This window comes from Gorilla gorilla, chromosome 14, assembly GCF_029281585.2.
Source record: "Gorilla gorilla gorilla isolate KB3781 chromosome 14, NHGRI_mGorGor1-v2.1_pri, whole genome shotgun sequence".
Classification (NCBI taxonomy): domain Eukaryota; kingdom Metazoa; phylum Chordata; class Mammalia; order Primates; family Hominidae; genus Gorilla; species Gorilla gorilla.
Window position 1 is genome coordinate 40,090,705 of NC_073238.2, and position 17,573 is coordinate 40,108,277.

General features: G+C 42.9%; 1 protein-coding gene across 5 annotated transcripts in view; it reads left to right on the plus strand.

The window, feature by feature from the left end:
* ATP8A2 (ATPase phospholipid transporting 8A2) overlaps window positions 1–17,573 on the plus strand; it is a 652,717-nt gene that overhangs the window by 391,492 nt on the left and 243,652 nt on the right. For all 5 annotated transcript variants that reach the window (XM_031001328.3, XM_055359710.2, XM_055359711.2 and 2 more), the window contains 2 exons: window positions 403–586; window positions 6,167–6,277. In XM_031001328.3, coding sequence (XP_030857188.2) covers window positions 403–586; window positions 6,167–6,277 — 295 coding nt within the window. The remainder of the gene's footprint in view (window positions 1–402; window positions 587–6,166; window positions 6,278–17,573) is intronic.

The window sequence follows — 17,573 nt, forward strand, 5'->3', positions numbered from 1 at the left end:
ATATGATGTACCATAAAGCAAAAGGAGGTCTGTGCTGGTTTTCTGATGTATTGGAAAGACATTTCCGAAGACCCCTGTAACTAGACTGACTTCCTTTATCATTCAGCAGGGCACACGTACCCCCGAGGAGTTTGTGCAGATGCCTCCCACTGAGCAGAGTGATTACAAATAGGCTGTGTTTTAAGTTAGTTTTCTGTTGTATATTTCATCTGAGAAGTTGGCAAATACTTGAAAGCCACAAGCTACTGTTTTCTGAAAGCTTCTTTGCACATGAGCATAAAATGGATGTATTGAATTTGGAGATCGTCCAGTAACTGTCCTTTTAATGCAGCGGAATGTAGATTACAGCTGTTTCCTCTGGAAAGACATGCATAGTTCTGATTTCCCTCTCTTTTCTCACAGAGTGTCTCCTCTGCAGAAGTCTGAGATAGTGGATGTGGTGAAGAAGCGGGTGAAGGCCATCACCCTCGCCATCGGAGACGGCGCCAACGATGTCGGGATGATCCAGACAGCCCACGTGGGTGTGGGAATCAGTGGGAATGAAGGCATGCAGGCCACCAACAACTCGGATTACGCCATCGCACAGGTCAGCAGCTTGGGCGTCCAGCTGCCCTGTCCTGTTGAGAGATGATAGCTGGGCATGAGGACCTGGCGTTTAACCTTCAGTGCAGCCCCAAACCTCTGCCACCCCTCTTGAGGTTGCTGTCTAGATGAAACCCCGGGGATATTTGGAATTCTCTGTAGTTGTGATCTTGTGCAGTTTGGAGGCCCTGTCCTGCTGATTGGATTTCTCTGGCCAGCTATGGGGTTGGCCAAGCTGCTCTGTGATCCAGGCAAGGTGCTGCTCCTGGCAGATAGGTCTCTGATCTTGCTAATAATAACCTCTCACCCTCAGCTTCTGCATCTGCTGCGTTGCTTTTTCTGCTGCATTGCCTGCTGAAGCACAGCTGTGCTCATGACAGCCTTTCTCTATAATCCTGTTCCAGTCTCACTCCTCCCAAAGGTGCTGGGACACCCCCTGGCTAGGCGCTTAAGGTCATTGCCTTCTCTGTAGTTATGAGAGGGGTGCTGTCCAGGACCACCCCTGTGAGGTGAATTGCCAAGAGCACAAGCTGGGTTTGGGCCATAATGACCCCATGGTCAGTAGCAAACAGCCTCCTGCAGTTAGGCCAAGTTCAGTCCAGCAGAGGCTGATCTGAGCCTCGCATGCCAGGGCTCCTGATGTGCTGTACTGCACTGGTGGCCTGAGGGTGAAAGAAAGGTCCACTCCGTAATGACAGCCCAAAGGTGAAGGAAGAGAGCCAATTTCCTAACCCGTAGGGGGCATATCTGAGACCACCTTTGCAAAATTATGACTGAGACAGTGGAAGAGATCTAACTTAACCGACTCCATCTTGCTTCTAACCTCCAAGCTGTCCTTGTTCATTTCTGGGCGTAAGCTGAACTAACTTTGAGAGAAACTCAGTTTATAGTTTATAGTTTAAACAAAGACGGTAACAGCCCTTTCCCAAAGCAGACCTCCTTGCCTGGGGACTAGACTAACATTAGCCACAAGATTTGAAATATGGCTTAGGAGTCATGCAGCTGGAGGCTACAAGATTCTGACCCTCTTAAACTGCTCCTGAGATCAGTGCTTGAGATATTTTGCAGACCCTGCACTTGATGGATCAGCTGGCACCACTCAGATCAAACTGGCTCATCTAATCTTGTGGCTCCCCACCACCCAGGAACTGACTGAGCTCAAGAAGACAGCTTTGACTCCCTGTGATTTCTTCCCTGACTAATCAGCATTCCTGGCTCACTGGCTACCCCCACCCACCAAGTTATCCTTAAAAACTCTGCTCCCCAAATGCTTGGGGAGACTGATTTGAGTAATAATAAAACTCCAGTCTCCCTCACAGCCGGCTCTGCATGAATTACTCTTTTTCTATTGCAGTTCTTCTGTCTTGATGAATCGGCTCTGTCTAGGCAGCGGGCAAGGTGAACCCCTTGGGCGGTTACATATCTAGATGATTTGGCCTGCTGGATCACCCAGAAAACCTAGACATCACAGCGAATGCAGGGCCCGTCCCTCTGTCTCCAGATTGCGATACATCATGAATAGATGCCTGCTCATCGGCTGGGTAGCAGGAATTCCCTTGTGTTTCTACGGTGTTGAGGTGTTTGAAGAATGTGTTCACCTTAATCACGTGAACACAAGGAAAAATGGCTATACACCCCTTCAACCTGAAATCAGGGGCTGCATATAAAATGTGAAGGAGCTTCCTATAGCCCCAGGGCTTCAGGCCAGTCCTTTGCAGTTCTGGGGCTCCACCTCTCCAAAGCGGGGGCTCTGTGTTAGATCACCTCTCAGGTTTCTTCTCAGCTCACAGTTCTGCAGATGCAGGGAGGAATTACAAAATTCTCCTGGCTCTGAAAAGTGCATGCAATCAATCTTCTTCCTTTGCTGATTTCAAATAAATCCTCAAAATAATTTCTGAAGTAGGTAAGAGAAGGAATCTTGACTTTATAGGTGGGAAAACTGGGGTTCCTTCGTATCAGGTGACTTACATCAGGTCCAAGCAAGCAAGCATCTTGGGGTCAGAAAACAACGGACCTGAGTGTGAACTTGGGGGCCGGCCCCACACACACCTGCCTGTTTACTTTCCTGAGTCAAATGCTTTGAGGCCTGTGGGACTCGCACTTCCTGTAGTCTGTCAGCAACTATAGATGTTATATACCCCAGCATTATTAAATACTTCAGTTATAACATCATATGGCTGGAAGGGATCTTAAGAGGTTTCCTAGGAGTTCCAGGCAAATATTTGTCTGTCTTTTTCTTTAAAATGTCTAGGGAAGGGAGATCCCATGACCTGCTTTATTGGAACTGCATAGGAATAGGATGTGTTATCCAGAGCAATTGCTCTCTTCAAATTAAAAGTGTCAAAGAAGGGTGGAGCAGGGAGTGAGGCTTTAAAACGCCATTGGGGGTTTTCTTGCCCCTCCAGCATCATAGTCACCTCTGCCAAAGGAACTGATGCAGCCCACATGTTTCTGTGCACCCTCATTTCTCCTGTCCATGGTCCTATTGCCGATTAGGTGGGGATGCTGTTACTTCAGCGCAGGTTCCTGCTAACCTCATAACCTTTGCACCAACCAACATGCTGCCTCTACCTTAATCACCATGCCAGAAAAGCCACAGCTTGATGAATTTCTTTGCCTCTCTTGAAATGGTAAACATCTCTGGTTGTTTATCACCTTGGGCTTTATCTGTTCATTTTAATGTGGATGCATTTTTTTTATTACGCTTCGGAGGAAGTACCCTCAGGGTTATTATACTCAGAAAGAAAAAAATGTTAGCTCAAAGACTTACCTTGGGAAAGTTACGAAGCGGGCAAAGCTCTGGTTCTATTTCTTCCCTGCCTACCTCGTGCTTTTATGCACATGGGCAGCCCAAGACCGAGCGCCGTCCTTTTTCAGCTGCCTTGTCCTGAGCAACCTTGCTGCCGTCGCTGCGTCATGGTGCTCCCCTAGCCCTTGGCTTTCCATTCTCCGCGGGAGAATCATTCCTGCCCCCTGCCTTCCTAATGTTTTCAGAACGACCTCATGACGACAGCATTTTGATTTAGAATATACATTTTTTTTTCCTGAAAACAAATCACTGTAGTGCTCAAGTTGAGGCATTCAGGATGACTCAAGCAGATGTTTTCTCTGCCCATTGAAGTTTAACATCAGGGCGTCCCGGTCAAATACAAACTTCCTTTTTATTTGTTTAGCTAGTTATTTTATGATTTCCCATTCCCCTTTGGAATCCTTAATGAGCCTTTATGGGGAGTTTTATTTTTCCAGTGCACCTACTTCTGCCACTTCGAAGCGATGATTTAGATTCCAAATGCGTGGTGAGCCCCGCGCTTTCTCCTCACCTCCTGGAAGAACACGCTGAGCTGGGACTCCACCTAGGATGGAGTCCTTTCTTTAGTGCTAATGGAGATTATTATGCAGTTTCCTCCTGAAAATTTTTTGTTTAAGTATTGTGTTTTCAGTCTGGTCATTTCTTTTCTATTGAGAGTTACATTTAATTAATTAATTAATTAATTAATTAATTTTTTATTCAGAGTTTCACTCTTGTTGCCCAGGATGGAGTGCAGTGGCTGGATCTCGGCTCACTGCAGCCTCCGCCTCCGCCTCCTGGGTTCAAGTGATTGTCCTGCCTCAGCCTCCTGAGTAGCTGGGATTACACGCACCCAACACCACGTCTGACTACTTTTTGGATTTTTAGCAGAGACGGCGTTTCACCACGTTGGCCAGACTGGTCTTGAACTCCTGGCCTCAGGTGATCTGCCCGCCTTGGCCTCCCAAAGTGCTGGGATTATAGGTGTGAGCCACTGTGCCCAGCCGAGAGTTACATTTAATTTCCAAAGTCATCTGAAATTAATAAGAAGTATATAACTGCAAAAGAATTTCTAATGTTCTGGGGCATTCTCAATACAGCCTGCTTGTCTCTCCTAGTAGTGTAATAGGGTTCAAGCTTGTGGACTTACTGACACTCTGACTTAGAACAGGAGGCATTAAGGTTTTCATGCAAGGGAACCAAGAGGGAACTCGAATCCAGTGTAAGGCATATCAAATGTGTAGAAACGTGATGTAAACAGGGTTGCAGCTGACAGCACATTTATGCCAGAGCAGGACACCACGCACCAGACCAGAGAAACTCGTTTCCCTCCCTCCAGTGCAAGGTTTACACTTTTTGGGACCTTTATGAAATGGCACACAGAAGGCAAAGCCAGGCTAAGGGGTGGCTGAGGAGATACGATCTGAGTGGTGTCCAGAGACCCCCTCCCCCAGTGAGGATTCCTGAATGTTACTGGATTATCTATGGCTCCAACTCAAACCACAGGAGCCATCACATCACTCCCAGCTTGGGACCCACCAGCAGCCCCTGACTGCATAGCACTCTGGCCAGAGGGGCTCTGTACTGGTTGGAGGCAAAAAAGGAGAAGACAAAATGGGTCAAGAAGTGGAGGCAAAGTGTGTGTGTGTCTTAGTATATCTATGTGTACATGTGTATTTGTATGAGTATCTATGTATGTGTGTCTGTGTGTATGTGTGTCTCTGTGTATCTCTGTCCTGTGTGCCACTATCTCTGTGTCTAGGTGTGTGTGTCTGCCTGTATGTGTCTGTTTATCTGTGCCTGTTATGTGTCTCTGTGTATCTATGTGTGTACATCCGTGTGTGTCTATATGTGTGTGTAACTTTTTAACCTACGCAGTTGTTAGTGGAAGTAGTGTATGTGCACCCGTGTGTACCTTTCTTTTAAACAAGACTGTATTGTGTGAGTGTCCCTGTCCCTTGCTCTTTTTGTCACTGAAAAAATCTGTGTTTACTTAGAGATATCTGACTTCCACTGTACTTTTCTTTCAGTTTAGTAGCTCACCTTTGTTTAATAATTAATCCCTATTGCAGCACTATTCATAATAGCAAAGACATGGAATCAACCCAAATGTCCATCCGTGCTAGACTGGATAAAGAAAATGCAATACACATACACCATGGAATACTATGCAGCCATAAAAAGGAATGAGATCATGTCCTTTGCAGAGACTTGGATGGAGCTGGAAACCATTATCCTCAGCAAACTAACACAGGAACAGAAAACCAAACACCACATGTCCTCACTTATAAGTGGGAGGTGAACAATGAGAACACATGGACACAGGGAGGGGAACACCACACACTGGGGCCTGTTGGGGAGGCAGGGGGAGGGAGGGCATCAGATTAAATACTAATGCATCCAGACCTTGAAACCTAGGTGACGGGTTGATAACTGCAGCAAACCATCATGGCAAATGTTTACCTATGTAATCAACCTGCACATCCTGCGCATGTATCCTGGAACTTAAAATTCAGTTACAAAAAAGCATTTGTTTAAATAGAATTTCATAAGAATAACAATTAGGAGTCCAGCAGTATGTTTAGGGAAAATAATAATAATGTAGTTTCAAGAAGGATTTTACTTGTTCTCACTGGGCCTGAAAGCTCTGTCTTCAGAGAATGGTTTTCTGAGATTCCTGCGGAATCTGGTTTCCTCTACCTACATTATCTGACTTCTGTTCATAAGGACATTCTGTTTGTGACTTTTATTCCTCAGTGATGGGCTCTTCTGAACTTTGTAATTTTCCTTTTTCAGTTTTCCTACTTAGAGAAGCTTCTGTTGGTTCATGGAGCCTGGAGCTACAACCGGGTGACCAAGTGCATCTTGTACTGCTTCTATAAGAACGTGGTCCTGTATATTATTGAGGTAAGAAGGGGTATTTTTTTTCCTTGAAGAGAAAGTTCTTTTAGAGGATATCTTGAGGTATTTAAAGTCATTTCAAGGCAGGATTTTGTTCATGTAAAATTAAAAGATGCTGCTGTGACTTTCTACAGCCTGGGTCACATGTAAGCTCCCGTGAAGCTGGGCTCGCCATTCTGGTCTAGATCCTCATGCTGGATGACCAAAGCGGGCTTCTGCAGCCTTTCTTACCTACCCGGACATGCCTTCCTCCTAGCTCTCCTCCTGTGTTCCTCTTTGCCGTGCCTCTTCTTCTGTGTCCTTGGCTGGGGTAGAATCTTGCTAATACTCACAGCCCTTCCACAGGGGTCAGATCCTATCAGCAGAGGCCTACACCTTGCCAGGTGATCGCTGAGGTGTTGCTGGAATGAACAAGGGGGCCTGATTTCTGCCTTATTTCTCACAGACTCTGCAAGTTTCCTAGCATCCATTCACTGCTTCTGGGATACTTGGACACTGGTACTTACGTGGGAAGGGTGTGGGAGTGAGGGGATAGTGGGGAGTAAAACAGCAAGGTCATTGACAATATTGCAGTGAGTTCATATTCTGTTGTCAGACAATTTTCCAAGATGCTGATTCAGTTACCAGTAAAACAAACGTGCTTGCTAGAGGGGTGGGCCCAGGAAGAAATGGAAAAGTCACTTCATGTTTGCTATTAGTGGGATTACAGCCCTGCTATAAAGGGGGTGGCTTTTGAGGCCATCATGACTAATCGTTTCCAACTATGTTTGTATATGGAGGAAGGCAATGTTAATTATGGTGTTTTAATGCTTCATTCTACTATGGGTTATTTTATATCTGATTTCTTGACTCTTAGTAAAAATAATAAGCAAGGAAGAAATTAACTTTTTCTGATGTAAGCTCTGACAATACTGGGTTCAAATAACTATTAATAACAAGTGCCTTGCTAAGGTAGCTGTAACTAACTACTTCTTTACCCGGTTGTCCAATCTTTCCTACTCAATCATTCAGGTCAAACATATAAGTTCATGTCACACATCTGGTAACTAAACTACTAAAGAGTGATTTCCCCAAGTTGTGCAGGTTGTTCACGGCCCAAGACAACCGGGCCAAAAGAGTAAATGAAGCAGAAACATAACCTGTGCTACTTCATTCATCTCTTCAGCTGCCCGGAGCCCAACTGGAAACAGCAATGCATTTTTCTAAGTTGCACAAGGGCCAGCCTATTCGCCAAGACATGTGCATTTGCAGAGAGGATGCCTCTTCTAGTTCACACAAAAGCCCCTTGTGGGCTGGGGAGCAGCCCTGATTCTTAAGGAATGTTCCAAGCAATCAAAAGGGATCTGGTTAAAGTCCTGAAACTGACCCGTTCTTCCTAATTTGAATCTTCTGTGGGAGGTGCCCTGTCTGCTTAAGTGTATTTCCCTAGGAAGAAAATACACAGCAGAGGCTTGAGAGATTTGGTGATATAATTGACGTTTTATTCAGTATAGTGAGGTTAAAGTCAATAATTTAAAAAATTATTCACCATTTGTCTGCTGGTCTTGTGCTGTAATATTCAACTCAGTTCACTCTGGGTGAGAACTTGTAGATATTGGTGTAAGAACTTTAGTGGTTTCTCTCTTCTCTTATTTTTACAATTCCCTTTTGGCACTTAAAGGTGCTTGTCCCCCTCCTGCTCCTACATTTTTCTGTGTCTGTGGTAGGAGTCACTCCTCAACGTCACTCAAGGTCATGGACGATAGTGTAAAGAGGTATCGTAGGGTCATGGACCATCGTGTAAAGGGGTATTAGAATCTCCGTTTCTTCGTGCTACCCCAGGCTTCCCAGCATTTTGTGCTCCTGTAGCTGCTGGCTTTCACGGTTTCTTAATAATCTCGTTTTCTTCACAATCAGCAAATTAGAGATAGTCTAGACTTCTTATCAAGACATTCTGCGTGGAGCTCCCAATCTTTCACTTTTCAGATCGTCCCCTAGGGCCCCTTCTTAGTCATTTACACCTACTATCTTGCTGGTGTTTTTTTTTTACTTCAAGTGGGCTGAGTCTGAGAAGAGTGCGATTTTAGTCTGCCTGAAAAATTCTATTTGGAAGGAGGCCCTGAAAGTGCCACATGCGTGCCTCAAATTAATATATTTCAATTGTAGCTGAGCAGCAGTTGTTAAATGGTCTTTTGTAAACAGTCTTTTAAACATTCTTTATAAAGTTAAAGAAAATGTTAAAGTCTCCACCACTCCATGCCCAATTTTCTATTTAGTATTTCTCGGGGATATTAATTTGAAAACCAAGAAAGCAAAATCCTTGACCGAGCCCATATGGTTAGAGCACTGACTCAGGCAGAGCCTACCTACCACTGCCAAATTACTTCTTTGGCATCAACATGCACTTCAAATATAGTTTTAAAAATAGGAAAGTACTACTTACTTGCATGCAATTTTAGTGTGTTGTGAACTGTAAGATCAAAGATTATTGTAAGTTGATTTGCTTATTTGCAAAGAATGCTTTTTTTGTTCTAAAGGTAACCCTTATAATTAATTACTTAAGTAAGAATAAATTAAATACATTACTTATTTATCTTAAATGGTTTTCTTGTAACTCAAGGAGCGATTCTTTACAATAGCCAATATGTTGTCATCTCAGATGCCCTCTAAGATACATAACTACTAATCACTTAAAAATGTAGTCTAAAGGCAATTTGGCAAATTAAAAAAAAATACACATGTGTGCATGCACACACACATTTTATGGCCTTAGCCATTATTATGAGGATCATTATAGGACTTGAATTGCCCATAAAGATTGTAGGGAAGAACTGTAAGCCTGTGATGTAATGCAGTCTACTCACTTGGCATACTAACCTATAAAAGTGGATTTTTCTGTATAAGGAACACATGGATGTATTCATGTTGCTATATGGAACACTAACTGAAAGTTCCCTCCACTCTCGCCCCCAAACCTCCTTCCATATTATCTGTCCTGACCTTTTTCTCTGTAGGTATGGAGATATTTATGTATACAAACAAATCAAGGATTTTAGATAAATGTCATCATGCTGTGCAGAGCCTTCTGCAACTCATTTCACCTGACAGTGCATTCTGGAGACCATTCCCAGTTACTATGTATAGACCCAGGGCATGCCATTTCACAGGGGGGTTTCCTGCAATCTATTCAGCCATTCCCTGCACTGATAAACATTCCACTTCTCTCCAGTTTCAACCCCCAAAAGCCTTGTGGAATAACAGCTTTCTCCCTAGCTCATAAATATTCCACCCAAATGATATTGATCTAATTAGACCATTTTTACCACAGTTCCTTGAACATAACACATGCTTACGTATTTTTATTTATACAACAATAAGTTATTTGTTGCTGACAAATCTTAATTAATGCTTGTTGAGTGTGCCACATAAAATTCAAGCCAAAATAACTATTGGTTTGAGGGATTTAAAAAATAGGAACAAAATTATGTAATACATGGTTTCATGTTAGCCCTATTAATAGGTAAAACTGAAAATACTACAACCTGTGCCTCCATCCTCCCTGCAGCTGCCTTAATTTAGTACTGTTTTCCTGGTTGATTACAAAAACCGCTAGTTTCACTTCCTTGACCATCTCCACTGTAGCTAGGATACGATTTCTGAAACATACGTCTGATCAATTCCAGTGTCTGGCACAATGTCTGGAATGGAGGTGCTTGAAAATGCTGGCAATGAAAGAGTGATGAATGCTGCTGCTTCCTGCAGCCCCTTCCCAGGCTCCCTTTGCCTTCTGATGAAATGCCCATCTCAGTCCCGTCACCTGCCCCTCTGCGATCTGGGTTCCAACTGTCACCAGCCTCCTCTGCCACTGTATCCTCCTTACTTTATTTGTAATCAGTGTTACTCAAGTATGATTGATGTACAGCAAGATACACACTTTTTAAGTGTTCCGTTCTATGAATTAAAACTGGGTTTTCATCATTAGAAACACACTGAGGATTTTGTGTGTCTCCCATAGACGGTGACCAGAATGTCTCAGAGAGCTCTGGAGACAGACAGATGGTGGTGATGGTTGCACAAGGCTGGGCACTGGAACTGCAGTGCAAGTGTGAACATGGGACCATACACTTAAAAATGGCTACGGTGGCAGACTTTGTTATCTATATTGTACAACCATTTTAAGATGCTAAAAAAAAAAGAGAAAAATGTCACAAACACTTGGCTGCTTTCATCGCCTTGAGAGAGACAAAAATGTATAAGGACAGATTGTATGCTTTGGCGAGCTTGTTGAAGGTTTGAAAAACAAATTTTACCCGTAGTTTTGTTTTGCATTAAACTAATTAAATGCTATGTTTCATGGTCGTGGCCAGATGGACCATATTTCTCAGAAGGTAAAATCCTGTTGTTGTCTAGAATGCTCAGAGCTTCAGAGCCTTGCAGGGCAGCCAGCTGGGAGTGGGGTTGCGGTGGGCGGGGCAGGGGGGCGGTGTGTATTCCCTGTGTGTCTGCACTGGGGGTGGGAATGGGATGAAATTAGCAAAAGCAAGGAGATAGAGCAGGGTAAAGATATGTGAGTGACCAGGGAAGGGCATCTGAATGGCTCAGTCGGAGTAGTATTGCCATTAGAAGCTGGGATTCCTTTTTTTTTCTTCTCTTTTTGCAATAGTCAAATTACATAGTAAATGTGATTTAGGAAAATTTGTCTATCAATATGTAGGGCAGATGGCAAGCAGAGAACTTACATGTAATTTTGTAGTTTTAAGCCTGGGGCATAAATCATGCCATTATGTAACTATCTCTCCATGTAATTTATAAGCAGAAAGCAGAGACTGATTTTTAAAACTCTTTGATGTTGACAATGGGAGGAATTTGCCTTAAATGTAAAGATTAGGGGTAAAGAGGTTAGGAAAGGATTCCTATAAATTTTTGAAGTCTTGACTGACCTCTGTGTGGTATCTCTTAAGGAGAGGGATTGAGTAAGTTCTTTAAAGCTCCTACACTATTTAACAAACTATGAGTTAGTTGTTCAGGGTTTTCTTAATAGAGTACAGTTTCAAAGCACAGCAGCATCAGCATTTTAAGCATGTATTAGGTGGCATATGCATTTGTTTGTGGACTTTCTGAACCTCTGGGAAAAGGTTATTTGGAATAGATAACATTTTTAGTGGCCATAAAATTCAAATAGAAAAATAATAGGGACATTACTTGAACTTAACCTATATTTCGAAAAATTATCATAGGGATCTCTTGTAAACTTTGGTATAACATAAGGAAGATATGCCAAATTATTTTTGAAATAGAGATGAGTCTGAAATCATAATGGTGATTAGTTGGTGGTTCCTAATACAAAGAATAACCATAACATATGTATATTGATGTGAAAAAGTGGATATTATATACAGCTTGGAGTCTACTTATTTTTGGCAACACATACAAGAAATTTTAGTGTTTTCTTGGGGGTGATTAAACTGATAGGGGATAAAGGCCAGGAAATGAGATGCATATTTAGCATGAAGGTCTGGAAATACTATCACTGAAATAGAAATAGATATTCTAAGACCACAGCAATTTGGGGACCAAATGAAACTGAACCGCAGAATTTAGTTGACAGCTGTTTAAAAATTTGTCAATATCTGACAAGCCTAAAACAAGCAAACAAACCTTTATTATACTGCAGCAGAGGTTCTCAACCTTTCTGGCACCAGACACTGGTTTCAGGGAAGACAATTTTTCCACAGAGGGCATGGCTTTGGGATGATTCAAGCACAATACATTTATCATTAGATCCTCATAAGGAGCGTGCAAACTAGATCCCTTGCATGCGCGTTTTACAATAGGGTTCATACTCCTGTGAGAATCTAATGCTGCCACTGATCTGGCAGGAGGTGGAGCTTAGGCAGTAATGCCCGCTAGCCCTCCGCTCACCTCCTGCTATGTGGTCGGGTTTGCAACAGCCACCGACCAGCACCAGTGCCGTCTGTGGCCCAGGGGTTGGGGACCCCTGTACTACAGGATATGAGAAAAGGCCTTACTGGTATTTTGTTTTCTGTGTCTTCGAATTCTCACGCCTGTAATCCCAGTACTTTGGGAGGCCGAGGTGGGTGGATCACGAGGTCAGGAGATCGAGACCATCCTGGCTAACATGGTGAAACCCTGTCTCTACTAAAAAAATACAAAAAATTAGCTGGGCATGGTGGCAGGCGCCTGTAGTCCCAGCTACTCGGGAGGCTGAGGCAGGAGAATGACGTGAACCTGGGAGGCGGAACTTGCAGTGAGCGGAAGCCGAGATCGTGCCACTGCACTCCAGCCTGGGTGACAGAGCGAGACTGCGTCTCAAAAAAAAAAAAAAAAAAGTGAAATGAATTATGGTTCATGTATAAATTGCCATTCTAATCCAAAACGTTTTCAGTAGATGAATACTTTGATTTTTTAAAATTGTTTTGCAAACATATATTTCCTTTTGCTGTTTTACAGGTTTATTTTTTTCTGTTGGACCTGTGAGAGATTTTGTTTTATCATCAATTTTTTATTATTGTTTGAAAATAATCATTATTTTTCAAACTTTTTTTGGTTTGTTTTTTGAGATGGAGTCTCACTCTGTCACCCAGGCTGGAATGCAGTAGTGCAGTGTTGGCTCACTGCAACCTCCGCCTTCCAGGTTCAAGCGATTCTCCTACCTCAGCCTCCCAAGTAACTGGGATTACAGGAGTGCACCACCACACTCAGCTAATATTTTTGTATTTTTAGTAGAGACAAGTTTTCACCGTGTTGGACAGGCTGGTCTCAAACTCCTGACCTCAAATGATCCACCCGCCTCGGCCTCCTGAGCTGTTGAGATTACAGGCGTGACCCCTTTGCCCGACCTTCAAACATTGTTAGAAAAAAATCATATCTAAATTGCCCCTTCTTTCCATTATTATGTCATTAGCTTCTTGTTTGGGGAGCCTTAATTAAATATGTTAATGCACGGAGATGCTATGCACTTGGTCAACCCTATTACAAATTGGTATCTATGACCTACTAGTAACCCATGCTTCATTATAAATGATAAAAGAAGTCACTGGCTTTGGGCTGGATTTCATTTTAAATGTTAGAATCAACAGAGAGTAGATGTTTTAAACCATGATCAAAATTTCATCCAGTGACTTTTCCCCTCTTGCATATAATGCATGACTTAACTATACCTCAAAACAATGTGTTTCATTTGGGGGACACAAGAAATTTCATTACACGGTAAAAGATAAAATCCTAATAGCTAACCTTTCCTCTTCTGTCCTGTGCATCTGCCTTGGCAGAGGTAGCTTTATGTTTCCTGTTACAGCTTTTATTTGAAGGAATAGATTGGCAGCTATGAGTGCGGTGTTAAAATGTTAATAAGTAAAAGGCAAATTTAAAAATATCATTGACATATGGACCTTTCTGTAAAGGCTGTGGCTTCATCAAGTATGGAACCATCCATTTTCTATTAAAAGCTTTAATAAGTGTTGACCACCTACTCCAAGGCAGGCAGAATGCTGAGACTGAGGTACTGGGACATGCTGCACAGAGTTCCCCATCTAGTACGGGTTGGGGAAGAGGTGAGTACAGTCATCCCTTAGTATCCACAGGGTGCTGGTTCCAGGATACACCCTCCCCACCTTCAGATGCCAAAATTTGTGGATACTCAAGTCCCTTATATAAAATAGTGTAGTATTTGCATATAATCTATGCACATCCTCTTGTATACTTTACATCATCTATAAATTACTTAAATACCTAATGCATTGTAAATGCTGTGTAAATAGTTGTTACACTGTATCAGTTTTGTTTTGTTTTGTTTTGTTTTTTTGAGATGGAGTTTCACTCTTGTTGCCAGGCTGGAGTGCAATGGCGCGATCTCGACTCACTGCAAGCTCCGCCTCCCGGGTTCACTTGATTCTCTTGCCTCAGCCTCCCGAGTAGCTGGGATTACAGGCACGTGCCACCACACCTGGCTAATTTTTTGTATTTTTAGGAGAGACGGGGTTTCACCATGTTGGCCAGGCTGGTCTCGAACTCCTGACCTCAGGTGATCCACATGCCTTAGCCTCCCAAAGTGCTGGGATTACAGGCGTTAGCCACCTCGCCTGGCCCAGTTTTTAAATGTGTACTATTTTTTATTCTTGTATTGATATTTTTACTGTTTTTCTTTCCTGAATATTTTTTTTTCTGTGGTTGGTTGAATCTGTGGAGACGGAGAGCCTGGCTGTACAGCGTAAGTGCTCTGATGGCTGTGTGCACAAAGACCTCTGCATGCACAGGCCTGGTGCCAACCCCATCCCAAGAGCATCTGGGCTTACAGTCCGTGATTACCTGGGTGGTCCCTATCTTGTGCTGATAATTGTTGAGTAATAACTGCAACTGTAATATGTTGGTGGGAAAACTACTTAGAGAAGTTTCCCATTGGACAGTTGAAAAATGGGAATTAACTAGAAATGTAAACATTCTGAATTCTGCTTTCCTTGCCTCATGCATGCTCATTCTCCAAGTCAAGAACTCTTGGGTCATGGGGACAAGAGGAACAGGACAGTCCCTCCTCTTGGAATCAAATAGAGAATGCAGATAAGAATTCCCACAATTATAATATGGCGTGGTGGGGCTGGCTTAGAGGAAGACAGCTTGCAATGAGAACTGTTAGAAGTGGTGCTTTACAGGCGTGGTAGGGTAAGGGCCTCAGGATCCCAGGATGAAACGAGTTAAGACCTGAAGGATGAGTAGCAGCTGATCAGGTGAAGGGGTGGGAGGAGAGGGTCAGGGAATGTGCTAAAGAGAGCCCAGCACCTGCCTTTCCCATCCATGTTCTCTGTCTGTTCCAGCTCTGTGATAAATGTCAGCAATTAGCCCAGCCCTTAGTACCTAACAGAGAAGAAATGCATTATGCTGCGGTTTTATATTTCAGTCGGAAGATGGCTGGAGAACTAGTTAAACACGTGCCTAGGAATGTTCTCTGAAAGGCCAGCTGGTTGCTGCTGGTTGACAGAGCTGGGAGTTTATTGGCAAAAGGTGGAGAGGGGGTGAGAGGACAGGGAGGAGGTAGGTGTTAAGCCAGAGAAATACTAGCAGTCTGGAGGGATTCCCTACAAGATACACAATCACTTTGAACTTTATAAAAATAGACTCTTACTGCCCTTTCCATGTGACAATCTATGCTTTTTTAATGATGTTTTTGCAGCTGCCCTACCTAAAAGGATCGTTATAAAGATCCAGCACTAAAAAAATGTTTTTAGGCATTGATGGTTTAAAAATGGAGTCTTTGGAACTCTATAAAATGTTTTAATCTCCTTGGAATAAAAAAAAAAATGCAAGTCCAGAAACAGAGCCCATGCAAAGAACTTCCAGGGCTCACGTGAACTTTGAGAGGTCAGCCCTGTGCTGGAGCTGTGCTTCATAGCCCGGATGCACTCTCCCACCCTACCAGTTACTGTGGCAGAAGTGATGAGAATCCAGCCCACTTCACCTCACGAATTCCAATTTGCTTCCCTTCCTTAAAGGCCTCTTGCATTCAGAGACAGCACCCACATAGTTTAGTACTGATTGCAGGCAAGGGGTGAATGTTACTTTTATTTTTCCAAATTGGTTATGACTTCCCTAAGGGCAAATAGTCCATTGCCTACATTTCAGTAGAGGCACACACGTAAGAATCTTTTGGACATTTTGGTTTTTGGGTTTTGTTTGGTTTTTTAGAATATAAGAGAAGATTACCTAAGTAGCATACTATTTGTATTTCCTTTTAGGAAATGCTTTTCTTATCCAACTGAAATCTTTCCCGGTATAATTTTCATGCAGAGAACTATACCCTTCAAGTACTAGAAGATACATTTCTTTTTTTTTTTCTTTTGTTTGAGAAGGAGTCTCGCTCTGTCACCCAGGCTGGAGTGCAATGGCGTGATCTCAGCTCACTGCAACCTCTGCCTCCTGGGTTCAAGCGATTCTCCTGCCTCAGCCTCCTGAGTGGCTGGGATTACAGGTGCATGCCACCACGCCCGGCTAATTTTTGTTTTTTAGTAGAGATGGGGTTTCACCATGTTGGTCAGGCTGGTCTCAAACTCCTAGCCTCATGATCTGCCTGCCTCGGCCTCCCAAAGTGCTGGGATTACAGGCATGAGCCACATGTGGCCTACATTTCTATTATATTGTGTTTAACCCTATCTTTTGAAAGAATAAAGAATAATTTTGGCTGGGTGTGGTGGCTCATGCCTGTAATCCCAGCACTTTGGGAGGCTGAGGTGGGCAGATCACCTGAGGTCAGGAGTTCAAGACCAGCCTGGCCAACATGGTGAAACCCTGTCTGTACTAAAAATACAAAAAGTTAACCGGACAAGGGGGCACACACCTGTAATCTCAGCTACTCGGGAGGCTGAGGCAGGAGAATCACTTGAACCCATGAGGCAGAGGCTGCAATAAGCTGAGAGTGAGACTCCTTCTCAAAAAAAAAAAATAATAATAATTTTGATTGAATTCTTGAAACACATTTCTACCTTAATAGAACTTCTATTTTGGCTGAAATTCTCAAAGAGACTTTCATTCTTATGTAGTTGACTTTACCAATTAGGTTTTTCCTTGCTAAGTTTTCTTTCCGTTTTAGTTTGTGTTGCTCTCATTTTTTTCTTTCTGTTCTTTCTTTTGCCAGTAGAGACATGGTTGTCTAAAACTTTTGAAATCAGATTTCGTTTAAGTTTTAGAACTACTTCTGTGACAATGTCTGAGCACAGAACCACTGATCGTGCCTTTCTATTCATTTTTCTCTCTGTATACCCAAATAGCACCATTCTAACTGGATTTCAGTAATAACTGCTTTAGGGTGATAGAAAGCCCAAGATCAAGAATGGAGACTTCATGTATAGGCTGTAGAAAAATCAGTGGGCCAACAGAAAGAGCACCTTCTGTAGCAAATGAGGGAGAAGATAAAGGAAGGCGGTCACGGGAATTCATGACGTATCACTGCCATGATGGAAAATGATCCTCATGTTTGACAATCATACATTTGCTTGTAGAGGATCAAGAGCAGGATATGTTCCCTTCTGCTCCTTTTCTCTAAGCTGGTCAGCCTTAGGTGTGAGATGTAGATTTTGACCCTCGGTTTTAAAACACCCTTATGTATGCAAGTAAAATGTAATTATTTATGAGAATGCAATTCGTCATTCTTTTTCTTGGACTTGGGAGTTTGTTGCCTTTTACCTTTAGTTGAAATAGCTTCTATTTAAAAGTATCACATCAGGAAACTCATCTCTCTTCTGGTAAATGTCTGTACTTTTAGGTGGTAAATAATCTCCATTGCGTTCTAACGATACATCTGAGCTGCGATATT